This window comes from Carya illinoinensis, chromosome 2 (assembly GCF_018687715.1).
Source record: "Carya illinoinensis cultivar Pawnee chromosome 2, C.illinoinensisPawnee_v1, whole genome shotgun sequence".
NCBI lineage: Eukaryota > Viridiplantae > Streptophyta > Magnoliopsida > Fagales > Juglandaceae > Carya > Carya illinoinensis.
The window spans coordinates 25,295,478-25,314,828 of NC_056753.1; the positions used below are offsets into that span (position 1 = coordinate 25,295,478).

At 38.5% G+C, this 19,351-nt stretch overlaps 1 protein-coding gene across 2 annotated transcripts; it reads left to right on the top strand.

Moving 5' to 3' along the window:
- Positions 1–1,251: 1,251 nt before the first annotated feature.
- On the top strand, positions 1,252–18,254 carry LOC122300496. Of its 2 annotated transcripts, none has more exons than XM_043111201.1 (14): positions 1,252–1,518; positions 2,367–2,448; positions 3,649–3,752; positions 4,600–4,717; positions 6,189–6,283; positions 7,267–7,390; positions 8,286–8,366; positions 9,616–9,714; positions 15,817–15,975; positions 16,069–16,129; positions 16,240–16,310; positions 16,705–16,737; positions 17,293–17,469; positions 17,566–18,254. In XM_043111201.1, exons 1-14 carry the CDS (start codon positions 1,481–1,483, stop codon positions 18,061–18,063), a joined length of 1,740 nt encoding a protein of 579 aa, XP_042967135.1. In that variant the 5' UTR covers positions 1,252–1,480; the 3' UTR covers positions 18,064–18,254. The 2 variants fall into 2 exon arrangements, with proteins under 2 accessions (XP_042967135.1, XP_042967134.1); XM_043111200.1 differs by having other exon boundaries at positions 1,253–1,518; positions 4,591–4,717.
- The last annotated feature ends 1,097 nt before the right edge of the window (positions 18,255–19,351 follow it).

Consider the following 19,351-nt stretch of genomic DNA (forward strand, 5'->3'; position numbering starts at 1 on the left):
ATTTTTATGAGGAAGGTGATACTTTCACATCACCAAGCCTAATTTAAATGAGAAAAATGATGTTTTCGTCCTAGATTTTATCATAAAATTATTATATTCACCTGGAGTATGGATGATATAATGTGCCCGTATGATCAAAATTGTTTATGTAAGCACTAATCTTAATTGACATATATTTTCCTTATAAAATGAGAATACTTAGGGATGTCAAATCGTGTTAACGGGTCGTGTTTGCATCGTGTCAAAATATGTATATTATACTATATAGGTAAACCCTAACCCGACCCATTAAGCTTATTGTGTCAAAATCTCAAACCCTAACACAACCCATTAACATAACGTGTCGTGTCGTGTCAACCCGTTTTAACCCATTAATGAATATTACTAAAAAGGTTAACACGAAACAATATGACACGTTTCAAAATGTTTATGTAAATGTGTTAAATATACCTGAAATTAACATGTTTGACTTGATTAAATTTAATATAATTTTTTATAAATATTAAAATCACAATATTTATAAAAATTATAAAACTAACTACAAGTCTAAAATTACAATCTAAACAATAAAAATATCGAAATTAAAATTCTAACAATTTTACTTTTGGGTAAAAGGTATAATTGTAATTTCAACTTTCTTAACGTGTCATAACGGGTTAAAACGGGTTAATCCGTTATCAACCCGTTAAGCAATCGTGTCTTAATGGGTCAATTCGTTTTGACCCGAACCCGTTAAGACTAAACCCTAATCTGCTATTATCGTGTCGTGTTCGTGTTGGGTTAATGGGTCGTGTAACATATTGCTACCCCTAAGAATACTGTCAAGCTACCTGTCTTTCGAGACTATTTAATAATTATTTGATTTAAAATCTCTAATCTGTTGATGTGTTATGTAAGTGATCAACGTATAAGATCATTACATATATGTCGTATCAGCAAGTGTAATTTAGATGGACAAGATTTAGAATAAAATCACTTAAAATATGATTCATTAATATGGTTCAATATGAAAAAATCTAAAATGAATAGTTACATAGTTTAGTCTTAGGTTGGGATGTTGCTAATTTCCAACAGAGAAGGAGAATGGGCTCACACCATTTGGGCCGAGACCCAAATTAGATCCAGTTTAAAAAGTCCATAGTCCCACGACTCCCACCACCGGGCCCAGAACAAAGCAAAAATGTCCGAGCATTTCGCACGTGTGCATAGCCGTCTAGCCGAAGGAGAAAGTCAGAGGAGAGAGAATAACAACAACAACAACAATAATAATCATTTTGTTCTGGTTTACAAGCGAAGAAACGCAAGGCTGGTCCTCCTGCTTCTTCTCTCTTAGTTGGTTTTTTTGTTTTGTTTAAAGAACGAAATGAATCGCTGCCCATCAAGAACCTTCTCTCTCTTCTTCTTTTTCTGCTTCTTCCTCTCCGTTTTATTGTAGAAACAAACTGCGCGAGATAAAATTGTATTAAGCCTTTTTGAATCCATGGAGCAGCTCGTCAACTTTATCATTCGGCCGCCCAGGTAACAGAACCGACACCTCCAATCATCTTTTTTCTCCTTCTTTCTGATATAGTTTTGGTGATTTTGTTCTTCAAGTTGTAGATGGGGTTTCTTTTCTTTCTTTCTTTTCTTCTCTTTTCCGTTTTGTTGAGGTGAAAATGTGGGAAAGTAAATTGAAGATGTCTGGTTGGGTACTTGGGTATGGGACGCTAGGTAAACGAAACCCTGCACTCAACTTAGCCCGATTCAGCTATATGGAACTGTCCCAGACAATTGAATTGCACCCTTCTTTCATGTAAGACTTATTTTCCATGTATGCGTGGAAGACAGCAAAACAAGCATTGGATTTCACAACCACAAGCTTGTAGGTTACATGGCTGTACGCTGGGATGTAAGCCTATGTTTACGAATTTACGAGCTATTAGCTTTAAAGTGAAATGGCTGTTGTGTTTGAAACATGTTCGCTTTAAGTATGTTCTATTATTTGTCTAGCCTCTAAGAGGAGATGGCTTGTAATACTCGGAATTTATTAGAGCTTTTGTGGTGAAAATTTGTGGAAAAAAGGAAACTTTTTTTTTTTTTTATCAGTAAACTTGTTGAGGTACATACTCAAATGGACACATTTCTTACTGTGATGCACTCAAAAGAAGCACAATTTTGGCAATAATATGATTTATACATAATGCTGCATCTATGATAATGTTATAGTTACATGAACTTCTGTAAGGGTATCTTGAGGATATTAGGCCCGTAAGTAATTATTCAACCTCTGGTTACCTAAGCGAGCTGGTTGTCATTTTTTGTTTAACGTTTTAAACTATGCTTCAACTAGTTTAAATGATCACAAGTCTTTCCATCTTGGGCTGCAGAGCTGAATATGACCCGAAAGACGATTTATTAGATCAAGAGTTCATGCTGAAAGGGAAATGGTATCAAAGGAAAGATCTGGAGGTAAGGATCCAGTCTTATTTTACCTCTTAATCTTTGAAGGAGCACAACCTTAGCCACCAGTAAGATCCAAACTTGTTCATGAAATAGAAAGAAAAAAATCATTGAAGCCAGGAAATTCAAACTTTTATGTGATATATATGCTCCTATTGTAATATGGAATATGATTATATGTTAGGATTGCTTGTTTATGAACTTTTCGAGAAAGGTTAGCTAAATAGAATTTGCATGAAACTGTATAAATAGACGATTTCTTTTACTTAGCAATGTTTAGGTAATATCCTGAATATGAGAGGGTGAAGAACGAGATCCCATACTGCCTGGTAGGAGGAGTTCTTTTTTTATTTTGTACAAGTAAACGATTGTATTAATAAGAATATGCATAGCCCTAGTACACAAGATGATATACGAGAGGTAACACCTATCTAGGAAGAAGAAATGGAAACAAGAAAGTCATGAAAACCAAGGCCATTGAAATCCACAGCTATGGCCCATAGAAATAAAGTTCTAGCAAACATTGATCTAAGTTCCTCTAATAAGGGCTCCTTGTATTCGAACGTCTGGTCATTCACTCCTGCCATAAGCAACATAGGATACAGATAGGAACCATCTTCCACATGGCTGTGATTTGTGGTATTCCTCCTAAGTTTGTCCAACTGCAACGTGAACTAGTCATTTCAAAGTATAACTCTAGATGTTTGCTTAGGTCTTTTCTGGTCAGTACACTCCACAATAATACTATTAAGTCAATAACTTGATTAAGGAAAATGGTTTTTGTGGTTGGACCATGCGTTTACATATATAAAAAAAATGGTTTGACCTTGTATATTGTATCAGTTTTCTTGTGTGGAAGCAGAAGAAAAGGATGGGGTCTTTTTTCCCTCTCGATTGTGTTGCCCTTTAAATACCTACACTCCACGGGTCAATAGATAATCATATGGTGAGGTAGGGACAAATCCAAAATAAAATTAAACCTTCTGCAAGCCTTCTCTAGTAAGGGTTAGCCTTGAAGGTCTACATAATTAAACTCCTTGCTAATTATAATTGCTATAAGCACCCTATTAAAGCCTAGATGTAACTCTGGTTTTGTTGCTTTTTTTTTAATAAATTTTTTTTTTACTAAATCCTGCACATCCTTTGGTGAATTTTGAGAATAACATGCTGTTGTCAGTTTTCCATTTAAAGGGCTTTGAAATTTTGCAGCTTAAAAACAGTCGGGGGGATGTTCTTCAATGTAGTCATTATGTGCCTATTGTTAGTCCAGAAGGAAAGCCTCTGCCCTGTGTGATATACTGCCATGGGAACAGGTGAATCTGTGACTGGAGAATAATGGCTGCTGACATGATTTAAATATTTTTCATTCAATTCTAAATTCTTCAGTTCTTGTTGGCATTTCAGACTTTAAAAACATGATATTTTAATTGCAATTGAAAAGACACCTATCTGCAGTTTGCCCCTTGTGTGTGTAAATGAAATTTACAATGCAATTGGAAAAAATCAATCCTTTAAATGGCAAAACTTTTCACTAAATCATTGGGAATGTTGGACTGTTTGTATCAGTTCCAAAGAAGCCATTACTTTGTTTGAATCCTCTTATTATTTATAGCTAAGAGTACAATATTTATATGAACTCTACATGCAAGAATACATCAATAATGGCATAATGGGTGTTGTATTTGGGATCATTTCTAAAAGGTTATTACCTTTTATCTTCCCACTTTTCTCTGATCACAATATTTTGCAGACCTCTTATGTGATTGGTGATCACTTTGACATGCCCCTAATGGTCTGAAGGAATGACAGTTTACTCTTTCTTGGATCACCTGTGCTACCACTTGAATTACTATTTCAGAAACATGATTGGTGCTTCACATGTTACAGACACGTTGCTGGATAGCCAAAAGGATTTGTTTCTGCAACTATGAGATTTTAACTTTATTTTAATAAAACAACTGCACCTTTCTTGGTACCATTCTTGGGACCATTGGACAATTGACCACAAATATGTCTTCCTTGCTCTCTTTAGTATTAAACTCAGAACTTTCTAGCTATGTTATCATCTCTTTGGATAAAGCTCTTACCTGTGATGCATTATATTTTATACCATTTCATTAATTTATTGACATTGACTGATTGTCTTGGCAGTGGGTGCAGGGCTGATGCCAGTGAAGCTGCAATAATTTTGCTGCCTTCAAACATTACTGTTTTCACTCTTGATTTCTCTGGATCTGGACTCTCTGGAGGAGAGCATGTCACCCTGGGGTGGAATGAAGTAAGTTGCATTAGCAACTAGTATGAAGAAATTTTCTATCCAGATAAATTTACCAATATATACTCTTATTTATGTTCAATCCACATTTTCTCTCATTTATACCTTAATTGGCAATCAACCTTTACTCCCTTCCTCTTCCTCGCCCAATTCCCTAGAGGATTGCTTTAGGGAATTAAATACTTGTCTCTAGTTTATTGAGACAAAAGCGTATTACAAAATTTTGACCACACAAAACCTCCCTCCGTTCCCTTGGAAGAATATTTGGCGGTTGCGTGTACCCTCCAAAGTAGCCTTCTTTGTCTGGAACGCAGCGCTTGGAAAGATCTTGACCACGGATAATTTGAGGAAGAGGGGGTGTGTAGTGATGGATTGGTGCTATATGTGCAAAAAGAATGGAAAATCTGTGGATCACCTTCTATTACATTGTGAGATCACAAGGGAGATATGGGATGAGATTTTCCAAAGGGTCAACATTGCTTGGGTGATGCCTTTGAGGGTAGTGGACATGCTGGGGTGTTGGAGGAAGATACAAGGTTGCCAGCAAGTGGCAGCAGTATGGAAGATATTCCACTATGTATCATGTGGTGTATTTGGTTGGAAAGAAATGCGCACTGTTTTGAAGACAAGGAACGCACTATGGAGGAGCTAAAGAACTTTTTCTTTCAAACTTTATTGCTTTGGTTTTCTGGTATTGTACTAAATGGGGACAATGTTCATGATTTCCTGTCTTTGATTCCTCGCTCGTAGAATGTTTTTAGGTACCTGATGTATACTTCCTGTATACAAGGGCCATGCATGTTCTCTTATGATCAATAATATTTATCTTTTACTTATAAAAAAAAAAAAAGTTTATTGAGAAATGGAGAACTAAAAACTATAGATTAATTCATGTTTAAATACACCTGCCTCTATACATGCAGGGCCTCATTTGCACACGAGTCTTTTCAGTATCTTTTTGTGCTTATTATCAATTAGTCCAATATCTTTTAAATCTTTCAGTTAAACGCATTTTGCTGGCAATATCATATGAGAAAAGGACTTTCATAGTGTTTCATAAGTCAGCAACACAAAGATTGCATGTTGGATAACTCCACTCAACTAGACCTTTATGGCTATAGAAGTTCTGTTCCCAACTAATTGGGCTTGACTGTATTGAAAGCATATTCTGCATTATATTTTTGTGATCGTACCTGTCGTACTACTTTTACCTATGCCATTCTTTTAGTTCTTTTACTCCAATTTAATTAAGTGCATTGGTGCATCTGCATGTCTTTCTTGCCCATGGCTAAACTGTCTGGTATAACTTCTATCACCCTTTCACACATATGCCAATGCAACCTCTTTTTTTGTTGTTGTTGTTGTTAATCATTATTACCCATCCTGTATATTTATACGAGTTCTCATACTTATTCACCAGCATTGCCATTTTTCATCATGTAACTGCCATCTGATGCAGTGTACTGTTTTTCAGAAGGATGATCTTAGGGCTGTGGTTGAATATCTTCGGGAAGATGGAAATGTCTCTTTGATAGGCTTTTGGGGCCGCTCGATGGGTGCTGTTACTAGGTTTTTTCCATTTTTACTTGCTATCTTCCTTCAATTTGTGTAGAAGTCCTCTTTACTTGATTATTGGAGGCTCTTGTTACAAGAACAAGCATGTGTAGTTGAGATGCACCAATTTATTGGACTTACTTTTTGATTTTATGTATTTTACTTTTACCTGATTTGAATCTTTTGACTTTTGTCTTTCATTCATGTAAAAACCTTAAAAATTGATGGCCTAAATTTAACTGGTTGGATAAGATTGCAACGAACAATGGAGTCTAAATGCAGTATCTGCATGATTGTTGCCACCAGAAAGGATAGGAGGCTAGTACAGGAAAGTCTGCTGGTAGGAATCCCTCAGGAAATATTGTGGTTTTTCACTGAGGGAGTGGATTGGAGGGGAGATATTAAGAAAGGACCACAATGGGCGTTGCCAACCTTTAGTACTTCATAAATGTGAAGTATTGGAAAAAACCCTGTGTACTTGGGCTATATGCCTTGTTCTCATCAATAAAATTCTTATTTACTGATAAAAAAGAATTTCAGAAAATAGAAAACTTTCCCTGCTCTTTAGTTTTCCTAAGAATGGTAACTATCAACAACCAATCTATCAACAACCAATATTTTCTAAGGATAGTTACACTAAAGTTTCTAATTTGCATTTGAAGCATATCCAAATATTTTGGAATTACATTTTTACCAGAAGATTTTAATGTTTCTGAGGAAATGTTGATTTTATCATTCAATGTCCGGGGTGGGACAGTTCCATGACTTATAGTTTTCATAAGCTCCTCCTTAGGAGAATGATTGGTACGTATACATTTTTTTATAAGCATGATCAACGCATACATACTATCTTTTAATTTCATGGATTTTTTGTTAAGGCACTGTTGCTGTCATTCTTAATAATTATTGATAGTTCTTTAGCTTTACTGTGTGCTGAATAAGTCAGGTCTTCTGTGTTTTTTTATCAGCCATTGACAGTACAAACTTGTTTTTTACAGCCTCATGTATGGAGCTGAGGATCCTTCAATTGCTGGAATGGTCCTTGATAGTCCCTTTGCTGATTTGGTCGACTTGATGATGGAATTGGTAGATACCTACAAGATCCGTTTACCCAAGTTCACTGTAAGTAAATTCATCAAGGAAACTATTAGATACTCATAGTTTGAGGCAGAAATGTAAAGCCTGTTCTCTACTTGGCTTGAGGCAAGGGTGGTTATGACGTGTCTTTATGATCAATTCCTGGTGTATTGTGCTACATGTAGACAGCAAAGTTTGTAAAAAATTTGGCAGAATGTAATGTTGTTTAGTGGGTCTTTATCTGAAATGGTGAAATTTATTTACCACTACATTCAGTCAAATTCTTGATTACTCTGGATGAATTTAGAAATTTCTTTGTCAATACCTTGTTCCTCTAAGCTATAGCTATAGATTTCCGTGGAATCAGTTTTCACGATTTCTTTGTATCTGTCTGTAACTCCTAATTAGGTGTCTTCTTTTGTATACGCCTTGTGTACTTGAGTTACGCCTATTCCTTACTATAAATTTTTTTTATTTTTTTTATGTATAGAGAAAATCTTGATTACTTGCTAAAAAAAAGTTATATATAGAGTAAATTGTTTCCATTAAACTCCTTGGGAAATTACCATAACTTTGGCACCCTTGCCACCTTCAAACTTTCTGAAATTTGCTATCAAAATTCAGTCTTGACCATCAGCATATTTGCCAAGTGAAGCCTTTAGGTTTCTGAGATCACACTACATAAATATATTCCCTTAAATTGGGATTAAATTCTAAAGATGCTTCAGGCACTCACTCATAAACATCTTTGAGTTGTTTAAGATGTGCAGTTAGTATTTTTTTCTGATTGAATAGTTGCTTTATTTGCTGTACTTATCATTGATTTCACCATGAATTCTTTGATTTTGGCCATTTGTTTTTATTATGATTGAGGCACAATTCCATAAATGTTTCTAGGGAATGTCATCACCTTTATCTTTTCTCTCTTTGCTAATTCTAGGTGAAGTTTGCAATCCAATACATGCGAAGAGTTATTCAGAAAAAGGCAAAGTTTGACATAATGGACCTGAACACCATTAAGGTTTAGTCATATCAACCAAGTTGTTTCTATCTCTTGGGTTGTATTTCTGGCTGATTACATTGATAAAAGTGTTGTGAATTTATGATTATTGTTTCATATGTTTATGCTCATAATGTACAAGAAAGTTTCAGGATAGTTGCCCTACTTGGTTAAAGACAGCTTATTTATTTTTGATTGATCAAGTTTCACTTGTACAAAATAAATTACTCTCATAAAAGTGGAAACACTGATATATTTGAACTTTATGATATACATTATTGACTGAGTTGAAATTGTAGTTCTAATTCATTTATTAAGCAAGCTATGAACTTATGCTGTATTTAGTTGTTAATGACCAAACTGTTAATTCAAAATCTGTCTAAAACATAGCCAAATCTGACTATACAGAAATTATCAAATAATTTCACCCATGAGACGAAATTTGGACCAGTTTAGGGTGATGATAATGAAATTTTTTCCTGCCTCACCTTTCCCCACCTCCTTCTATCCTCCCCTTCTTGGCTGCACGAGAACCCATGAATGCACTTACTTCACAAGTCTGCTTTAAAGGTGTATCCCATACTGAACCAAGTCTAGTAGACACTGCAGCAATGATTGACCAGTAATAAGTTCAGTTGCAATGGATCATACACTATGGGTTCCAACTTAGGTACTTTATATGGAGCCATTTGTTTTCTTTAAATGCCACAAGAATTAAATAGGAAGGGGTTTTGCTTTTATACGAAAAGTGGACATTTTTCCCCCATTGGAGGCTACACATAGGCAATGCAATGCCTTCATAAGCAGTGCCATATATGTGGCGGTTGTCACCTAATGGTTATAAGCACTTGTTTATGCATGATAACTTCCAGACCCTCTCTATGTTTATCGTCAGTTGGGCTTCCTTATCCTTTAATTTTTAGACACAAGTTTCAAGAAGAGTAATAAATGAACAACGAAGAGACTGGGAGTCAAGAAAATGAGATTGGGTTAGTGGGCTCTTAGTTTTATCCTTTGAAAAACTCTTGGACTTGGCCTACTATTTCTCTTGTGGTTGTGTAACTAATTTATATTCTTTAATTTGGTCATGCATAAATGTTGAAATTGGGAAGTCAATTAATCTTGTAGGGAATGTAAGTATTTAAGAAGTAAATGTGAGGATAAGTTCACAAATTCATGATGATAAAAAAATGGAATGACATTTCATGTTATCCTTTTCAGTGCTTATTTGTTGTTGTTTACCCTGCTCCACTGTTGCTTTTTACTATAGGTGGCAAATTCTTGCTTCGTTCCAGTTTTACTAGGGCATGCCATTGATGATGATTTCATATGCCCCCACCACTCAGATCGTATATTTGAGGCTTATATGGTAATTATCACTCCTCCTGAATTCACTGCATATGCTCTACATCTGTTTTCTCAAATTTCTTAGCATGAGATATGCCTGTTGAAAAAGCGCAAGCACTCCGTACAATCAAAGTTTCTGTACAACCAAAACTCCGATGAGGCTTGGAGGGCTTAAGCGGTGAGATCACAACTGAGCAGTGAGTTGTAGGGGTAGTAGTGCAGGATGGGGTTCAGAAGAAATCTAGCTACAGAATCAAAAGCATTCTTATTGAGGAAGGAAGGAAGCTCCTTGCTCATAACAGAAAGTAGTTGGAAGATGTTGAAGGAAGTGAGACTTGTGATGGTAGTGGGGCAATGGTTTGCAAAAGCATTGGAGGAATGTTTGAAGGGGGGATGAAGGATTTTTATACCACAACAAGGGAGGGGGGCAGCATCTTCATTGCACAAAGGTGCTCAAATGCAAATGGCCATTACACGGCGTTAGTAGAGTATGGTGGGGGTGCGAGGCGAAATTTTATTTTTATACCGGAAGATATGGAGGGGACGGGGCGAAGGGGGATGTCATATGCATTGAGGAAGGCCATTTTGGGGGAGGGGATCACTTTTCATACCACGGGTAGAGTATCATAGGTATCGTCGGGATGGGGATCCAAACACAAAGTCGGTCATACAGGGAGGCCCTGGTGTAGACGATGGCGCTGGTGCATTCCTAAATACAATATACGCGTGGCGGGTCGGATGGTGGTAGAACTCAACAGCAAACCTCGGTGAGATGCATACAAGGTTAGGGGATGGAAATGGCCCTACACACTACTGGTACGGACTATGCGCACTGGAAGGGTGGCGATGGCAGGCTCGTTGTCACTTTGGCAGGCGATGGCGTGCACAGTACTCTGAAGGACATGCAAGCCCAACTGACAAACCTGCAAGAGAAAGTGGCTGCTCTAATACGCCACGTTGAGGAGGATAAGGCTATGGGCTTGGGCAATGCACGTCGGAATGATGTTAGGCCCCATTTGGTTGTAGGCAATCAAGTTGGGCTTCAACCCGTGGGAATCAATAAGAACCCAAGGGACCTACCACGATCTAGTAGGCCTCAGTCAGTAGGGTCGTCAAAAGAAAATGAAAGGGCAGGGTGCCCAAAGGTATTAAGGGGCCCAAGTTTTGGGCTTCAGCCCATGGGAGAAAACAGAGGGAGGGCCACAGTGAGTACTCAGCCCTTGTGGAGAGCTAGAGGTAGGGGTGTGACTAGGCCTTCCTCCGGCGGGAGTCACCTGACCTTGCTGGAAAAGGTCTCGATAGACAAATCCATGGCCACTGAAGTATTGATGGTGGCTCAGATGACAGACCTGATAGAGAGGGAGGTAATGGCAGCAGAACTCGAAATTAAGAACCCAAGGGACTTAGCACAATCTGATGGGCCTCGGTTAGTAGGGTCGTCAAAAGAAAATGAAAGGGTAGGTGGCCCAGAGGTATTAAGGGCCCAAGTTTTGGGCTTCAGCCCATGTGAGAGAACAGAGGGAGGGACACGGTGAGTACTCAACCATTTTGAAGAGCTAGAGGTGGGGGCGTGACTGGGCCTTCCATCGGCAGGAGTCACTTGACCTTGCTGGAAAAGGTCCCAATAGACAAAACCATGGCTACAGAACCGTCGATGGTGGCTCAGATGACGGACCTGATAGAGAGGGAGGCGATGGCAGCAGAACCCGAAATTAAGAACCCAAGGGACCTAGCACGATCTGATGGGCCTTGGTTAGTAGGGTCATTAAAAGAAAATGAAAAGGCAGGTGGCCCAAAGGTATTGGGCCCCAAGTTTTGGGCTTCAACCCATGGGAGAAAATAGAGGGAAGGCCACTCAGCCCTTGTGGAGAGCTAGAGGTGGGGGCATGATTGGGCCTTCCACAAGTAGGAGTCACCTGACCTTGTTGGAAAAGGTCCCGATAGACAAAACCATGGCCACGGAACCGTCGATGATGGCTCAGATGACGAACCTGATAGAGAGAGAGGTGATGGCAGTAGAACTTGAAATGGATCTCTTCTATGCTACACCGTCAGATGTCAAATCCTAGGCCCAACTAGGATAGACAACACCGACAGACAGCAAGGGAGAGTCTTCATCGATGACCCAGGTGGTTCCCCCCGGCAAAGGTTTCGCAGCATTTTAAAGTGGCCCATATGTTGTTTACTGAAGCTGAGAATACAGATGAGATCTCCAAGGGGCTTTCTCCAATGTCAGTGCCTATAACCGACCCCTCTAAATGGGATGGTGGGTCCACCTCTGTTGAGGAAGAGATGGGGGTGCCGTTGAAGTCACAATGGACACCCAGGGACGAGATAGACATGGTTGGGGAGCTAGTACCCTTGATATGCCTTCTGCTAGGTCAGTACAGTGTCTCTAATTGGGTTTTACACAAGGTGAAGGAAATACAACATTGTGTTGGGCTTGAATGCGAGGGTTTTGAAGAACAATTCATGGCTTTGCTCACAGACATTGAAGATGGACATACTCAACAAAAGAAATCAGGTTCTAAAAGATAGAGGCAGCTCAAGAGATTAAGTTGGTCTCTAAATTATGAGGGCAGCTTAAGCAGAGAAAGAACCAAAGGGAAAGGAATAGCACCGTCTTTATGAAGCCCAAAATTATTTCTTGGAATGTCAAATGGCTTAATGAGGCCAATGGCGTCTTTGGGTGAAAAACTTTCTTCGTGAGTAGAAAGCAGACATTATGTAGTTACAAGAAACTAAGCTGAAACTTATTACAAGAACAATTGTTCGAAGTTTTTGGAGCTGTACCTATGTGGATTGGGCTTATTTAGCATCTGATAAGGCTCGGGAGGTATTTTAGTTATGTGTGATAGAAGAGTGGTAGAGAAAATGGAGGAATTCATTGGGCAATACACAATGGCATGTTACTTCAAGAATGTGGCATGTTGCTAGATTGTGGGGGGATTCAAGGAGGGGCATCGGTATTTTAAATTTGAAAATATGTGGCTGAAAACTGAAGGCTTTATGGACAGAGTTAGGCAATGGTGGTCCTCATATCAAATTCATAGCTCCTAGTTTCATTTTGGCAAGTAAACTAGAAGCTCTGAAACAAGATTTAAAGCTTTGGAATACTTAGTCCTTTGGTAATATAGGTGATCAGAAGAAGTCTGTTGGTAGAGTTACAATAATTATTGAGGATACAAGAGGTCTTTTCATTGGAAGAGTCATCTCAGAAGGCATAATTAGTGTCATAATTAGAGAGGGTTATATTATTGGAGATCTCTTGGCGCCCAAAATGAGCGTTGTGGTTGAAAGAAGGCGATCAAAGTACAAAGTTCTTCCATAGAGTGGCCAATTCTCATAGGAAAACTAATAACATTGAAATGTTGAATATAGATGGCATGGCTAATACAAAGATTCCTATGATTTGAGAGCATGTTGTTGGTTTTTTCGAATACTTACTAAACAGGTGGGATGACGGCCAAAGCTCGATGTACTGGCTTTTGAGTCTATAGATCCACAGAGTGTTTTGTGGTTGGAGAGACCCTTTGAAGAGATGGAGGTTCATGGTGTAGTGAAGAAAATGGTTAAAGATAAAACACCTGGTCCTGATGGTTTCTCTACGGGATTTTTCCAAACATGTTGGGATGTGGTGAAGGAGGATTTAATAAAGGTGTTTTAAGAATTTTTTTCAGTTGGAAAATTTTAAAAAACAACCTAAATGCCACTTTTATTGCACTTATCTCTAAGAAGCTTGGGGCAACAAAAGTGAAAGATTATCGACCTATTAGCCTCGTAAATGGGGTGTATAAGGTCATATCCAAAGTGCTTGCAAATCATCTAGGGGAGGTGTTGGGAAAGATCATTTTGAAACCCCAAAATGCTTTTGTGAAGGTTAGGCAAATTTTGGACTCAGTTCTCATTGCCAATGAATGCCTAGAAAGTAGATTAAAATTTGGTAATAAGGGGATTTTATGTAAATTTGATATGGAAAAAGCTTATGATTATGTGAATTGGGAGTTCTTAATTTACTTGCTTGATAGGTGTGGATTTGGGGAGAGATGGTGTTCGTGGATCAGATGGTGCATCTCAACAGTGAAGTTTTCTTTAACTTCTTTAAAGAAGTTAACAGCTCGCGAAACTGGCAGTCTAGTTGGCTTCTTTAACAGCTCGCGAAACCTAAGACAAGGAGATCCTTTGTCTCCACTTTTATGTGTCATAGTTATGGAGGCGCTTAGCAGAATGATCTTAGGCTTGGTTAGTAGTGGTTTTGTGACTGGTTTCTTGGTTGGTGACCCCAATAGGATTACTCTTAATATTTCTCACTTATTGTTTGTAGATGATACATTGATTTTTTGTGAGGCAGAACAAAACTAGACGAGGGCTCTCTTACTTTGTTTTGAAGCAACATCTAGTTTGAAAGTGAACTTCGACAAATCAGAGTTGGGGCCAATTGGTAATTTTCGCAATATTCGACAATTGGCTAACATTCTTGGATGTAAGGTTTCATCTCTTCCCATGAAGTACCTTGGTCTTCCGTTGGGGGCAACATCACAGGCTAAATCGATTTGGGATACAGTGATTGAGAAGATTGAACATAGATTAGCTGGTTGGAAGATATTGTACTTGTCGAAAGGTGTCATATCACCTTAATCAAAAGCACTCTGTCTAATTTACCAACATATATCTTATCACTATTACCAATTCCTGCAAGTGTGACAAGTCGGATTGAGAAGTTGCACTGTGATTTTCTTTGGAGTGGTATGGGGGATGAATTCAAATTCCACCTAGTCTAGTGGGATGAGGTACGCGCTCTCATTTTTTCTGGTGGGTTGGGAATCAGAAATTTGTGGATCTTTAATAGGGCTTTACATGGGAAATGGTTGTGGAGATACACCATGGAAATGGAAACTCTATGGTAGTCGGTGATTGACCTTAAATATGGAGGTGGTGTTTTTGGTGTTTGGGGGGGGGGGGGGGGGGGGGGGCCTTGTGGAGTATTCAACAAGGGTGGGGAGTTTTTACACGTCACACTAGACTTATATTGGGAGATGGTTCTAGAATTAAATTATGGAGTGACCTATGGGGTCGTGATAACGTCCTTAAAGATTCATTCCCTTCAGTTTTTAGGATTGCTTGTGAAAAAGAAGCTTCAATGGCTGATGTTATGGTGATCTCTGGAGATCAAGTCTAGTGGAACGTGAACTTTAGTAGGGCTGCCCAAGATTGAGAAATTGGTAGCTTTGAGGATTCTTTTCATTTTCTATACTCCATGAGACCAAACTTTCGGGGAGCTGACAAGTTGTGGTGGATACCCACGGGTGAAGGCATATTCTTGATTCGCTCTTTCTATAAGTCTCTCACACAATTGCAAGACAATCAATTTCCATGGAATTTTGAGTTTTTTGTTACCTATCAAAAAAAAAATTCCATGGAAGAGGATTTGGCAAAATAGGGTGTTACCTAAAGCGGCTTTTCTTGTTTGGTCAGCGTCTTTGGGTAGGATTTTGACACTTATGGAAACAAGGGGTGATCATAGTAGACTGGTTCTGTATGTGCAGGAAAAAGTGGTGAGACTATGGATTATCTTCTACTACATTGCGAGGTTGCTAGAGTGCTATAGGATGATGTGTTCTGCAGATTAGAGTTAGCTTGGATCATGCCCGCCACAGTGGTTTGAGTTCTTGGCCAGTTGGCCAAATTTAGGAGGTGCTTCACAAATCACAGCTATGTAGAAAATGGTGCCTATTTGCTTCCTATGGTGCTTATGGCAGAAGCAAAATGACCTGACGTTTGAAGACAAAGAACGCTCTATAGAAGAAGTTAGATCACTCTTTGTTAGAACATTATTTTATGGGCTATAGCCGTAGATTTTAATGGCCTTGGCCCTCACTTCCTTGTTTGTTTTTCTTCTTCCTAGATAGGCTTTAACTCGTGTATACCTTCTTGTGTCCTTGGGCTAAGCCTATTATTATTAATACAATCATTTACTTATCAAAAAAAGAAAAAGATATGCCTGTTGGAGCTCCCTTTTGTTTGTTGGCATCTCTACCTTCCCATTCAATCCATTGTTTGCTATGTCAGGCTCATCTTTTAATGTGTGTTTGTGTTTGTGTTTTTTTTTTTTTTTTGTGTGCAGGGAGACAAAAACATTATCAAATTTGAGGGTGACCATAATTCCCCACGCCCTCAATTCTACTTTGATTCTATAAATATATTTTTCCACAATGTCTTGCAACCTCCAGAGGATGAAGTAGCTGGGGCCTTTTTTGATCCTATGGATGATTACTTTGGTAAGGTAAACACCAATAGATCTGGTTGTATTTTTTCTGTTATTCCAACAGCCAGCTTTCATAATGACAACCCTTCACAATGGTTGCTATACCCTCAGGGTGGTTGGAGAAATGTTCATGAAGTAGGTAATGACCATGGATCTTCAGCTACATCTAAAGGCATGACTCAAGTACCTAGTCTCTCTTTGCTCTTAAATACGGATATCTTTCATGATCTTTACTCAGCAACCGTGCCTTTCTTGTATCTCATTGATTTCTATAAATTGCAGAGCAAGCAACAAGCAGTACAGCAGATGCCATTACAAAACTCCGTACTAGAAGACCTATGAGTAGGACAGAGGTTAGTGATTGATTGGTTTTCTTTTGGTGCTTAGATGTCAAACCAATACCCAATACAGAAGGTTGACTGGAATACCACTTTGTTCAAACCAGTTATATTCAAATTTAGAGTAACTCAACAGTAGTGTTTGTTGGGTGCCAAATGTTTGGAACAATTTTCAGGATCCCCATCCACCCAACTCTCTCTCTCTCTACCGATGCATTTGCTCATCTTGCACACAGGAAATTGGGTGGACAAAATAATTAGATTGACATATTTTCCTCTTTTCGGGGAACGGGATTCTTGGATTGACTTGACTGACCCCAAAATATATGATGCTTTTGATGCTTCAGCCTTATTGACTTGAATGTTGTTTTGTAGCGCTTCTGTTCATTGTTTCTTTGACTTGACTCAGGTTCCTTCTAAGGATGATAAATCTGAAGATGAGGTATTTTCTTTGCATCTCCTGTTTCACTCTTTCTTAGATCCTAAATTTTCTCCCTTTTGAGTTTTTCCCTCTACATACTAATTATTGAGCCACAAGCATGTATATGATAAACCAATAATCTTCTACTTATTCAATGCTAAAAGGTGAAGTATTCTTCGTCTGACTTGTTCCATCTTGGCAAATCATTGAGCCTGTTAGGTCACCAATTCACATGGTGCCAAGTGATCCTCTTGCCTGTCTTAAGAGGAAAAAGAAAATGGCAAGAGAAAAAGGCAGTTTGTGAGAATTGTGAAGTGGAAAAAAAAAATGTTTTAAACAATGAATACAAATCCGTATAAATAATAATCGACGTGCGCATTACCTAGTGCAATGGTCAACATCCAAACTCATCTTTGATGTATACCACACAACCTTCTCCCTACATGTATGCTACAGTTTGATAGCAGAAAGGACCCGCCTTGTAAAATATTAAATTAAATAATACAACTTGCTTAGAAACAAATCAAGACAAACAGGGATCACAGTTTCATTACAGTACATGATACTCTGATGCAGAATGAAAAAACTGATGACGGCCGTTGCCCATCATCTTCTGAAATGATTAGCTTTGAATTTTCCAATGGCCACCCACATGGTCCCCATGTTCCAACTACTTCAGATGATGATCAATATGTGGAATACCAACTAGATGACTTGACAGGTTTTCCATCCAATTCGGAGGAGGAAGAAAGAGTGAGTCAAATTATGTGCTTTCACATTGTATACAAAACAATATATTCAGTGATATTGTTGCTTTGAGTTTACGTTTGACTTATCCGACATCCTCAGATGTTTATGGAAGCAGTGATTGAATCCTTAAAGGACTTTGAAATGAGACACCCTCAGGCAGGAGAACCGCCTGGTGTTAGCTCCAGTTCTATTATGCCTTCACCTAAAGATGACCTGGAGGCCTCTCCTATGGATCATTGTGGACCCTTAAAGACACAACTGATTTCGACTTCAGTCAAGCACTGTGAAAGTTCAAAAACACAACCCACTTCCACTTCAGTAATCAATGGCCAGAAATTGCCATCTGAGCATCCATCTCCTGATACAAGTGTATCTGTGGGACCTGTATTTGATGCTCCTCCATCTGGGAGGGAAACTGGAGGCGCAGGAACTTCTGTGCGTAGTGATACTTCAGCAAGCATACAGAGCTCATCAGATGCTGACATGTCAGCCAAGACAAAAGCCACATTAACTGTTGAACGGAACCCGGCAAGCCATGTTATGGATGGTTTAATGCGGCGTTGGGATTTCAATTTTTTCCGTGGCCATAATCGATGAGATGAAAAGATATTTCCCTTTTTAGTGCAAAATCTGATGATGGTATTTCCTATGTGTAGTGCTGTGAATGTGTGTAAGAAGGCTAGTGTATTTTTCCTTTTTCATTTTGTTGTAATGCTCTGCATTTATTATTAAAAAAATAGCAAAATGGTTATGTTTTAAATCATTCAAGTAAAATATGATCTTTTCAATTCCAGTATATAAAAATCAACCAGTGGCTAGGATCGATGTTATATTATTGTCATGTCAGGAGATTCTTCTCATGCTTTTCTCGTGCGGGCAGATTCTGATTAATTGTATGATTTCGTTCTTAAAATCTGTTTGAAAGTTCATTAAACTACGATCAAAGTCCTCAAATTTTTGACAGTGTAACAAGCATATCATGGCCGCGAGTTCTTTCCATGCTACTTGATATGTTAAATTAATTTTCTTATTTTCATAATAACAAGATGTGGCCAGGCAGAATTCCTTTGTAACTCCAATTATATAATGTAGTTTGGGTTTGCTATGTTCCTTTCCTGTTGGAGTCCATTTCTGCTTGTTCAGCTGTTCATCCGACTGCCACTTCTCAACACACCCCCCCCCCCCCCCCCCAAAAAAAAACAAATCTTCCTTATCATCATCATCTACAATATTAAAACTGCATGCTTTTTAGGATGGAGATCAGCAGGGGATGGAATTAAAACGATGGTAAATATTGAAGGGCGCATTTTTTGCAATTGCAAGCATTGAAAGTTAAAAGAGTCCAAATCGTACCCTAACCATTATTGTCATCTTTTACCCCATTGCATATACCCTATTATGTTTGTTTTATCAATTTATGTATCTTGATTTTCCCTTGACCTGGGAAGTGGGGCATGTATTAGGGAGGCTAATGAAATGGTTGATTGTGTAGCAAAACTGGGAGCTAATGGTAGTGCATGGAGGGAGTCACTGATGGAAGCTAGAGGATCTTTGCCTGTGGATAGAGCAGGCATTCCTTCCTCAAGCTGCAATGCACTTGATTATATAGTGGAGGAGTTGAGATGGGTGCTGCTTATGGTCTTCCTGCTAATGGTGAGGGAATTATATTGGTTTTAGTCGAAAGGTTGTAGTTTTATTTTTTAAATCCTACCTGGATGGGAATTCAATTGATCCAGGTCCTGTGCCTTGCTCTCTCTGTTTCTATCTTTCCGGATTTCTCCCACTTTTTCCTTCTGATCGTTAAGTGTATTTCTTGTATACTTCCTGTGCACCATCTTTTATCATTAATAAAATAAAACCTTTATCTTACTCTTTAACAAAAATA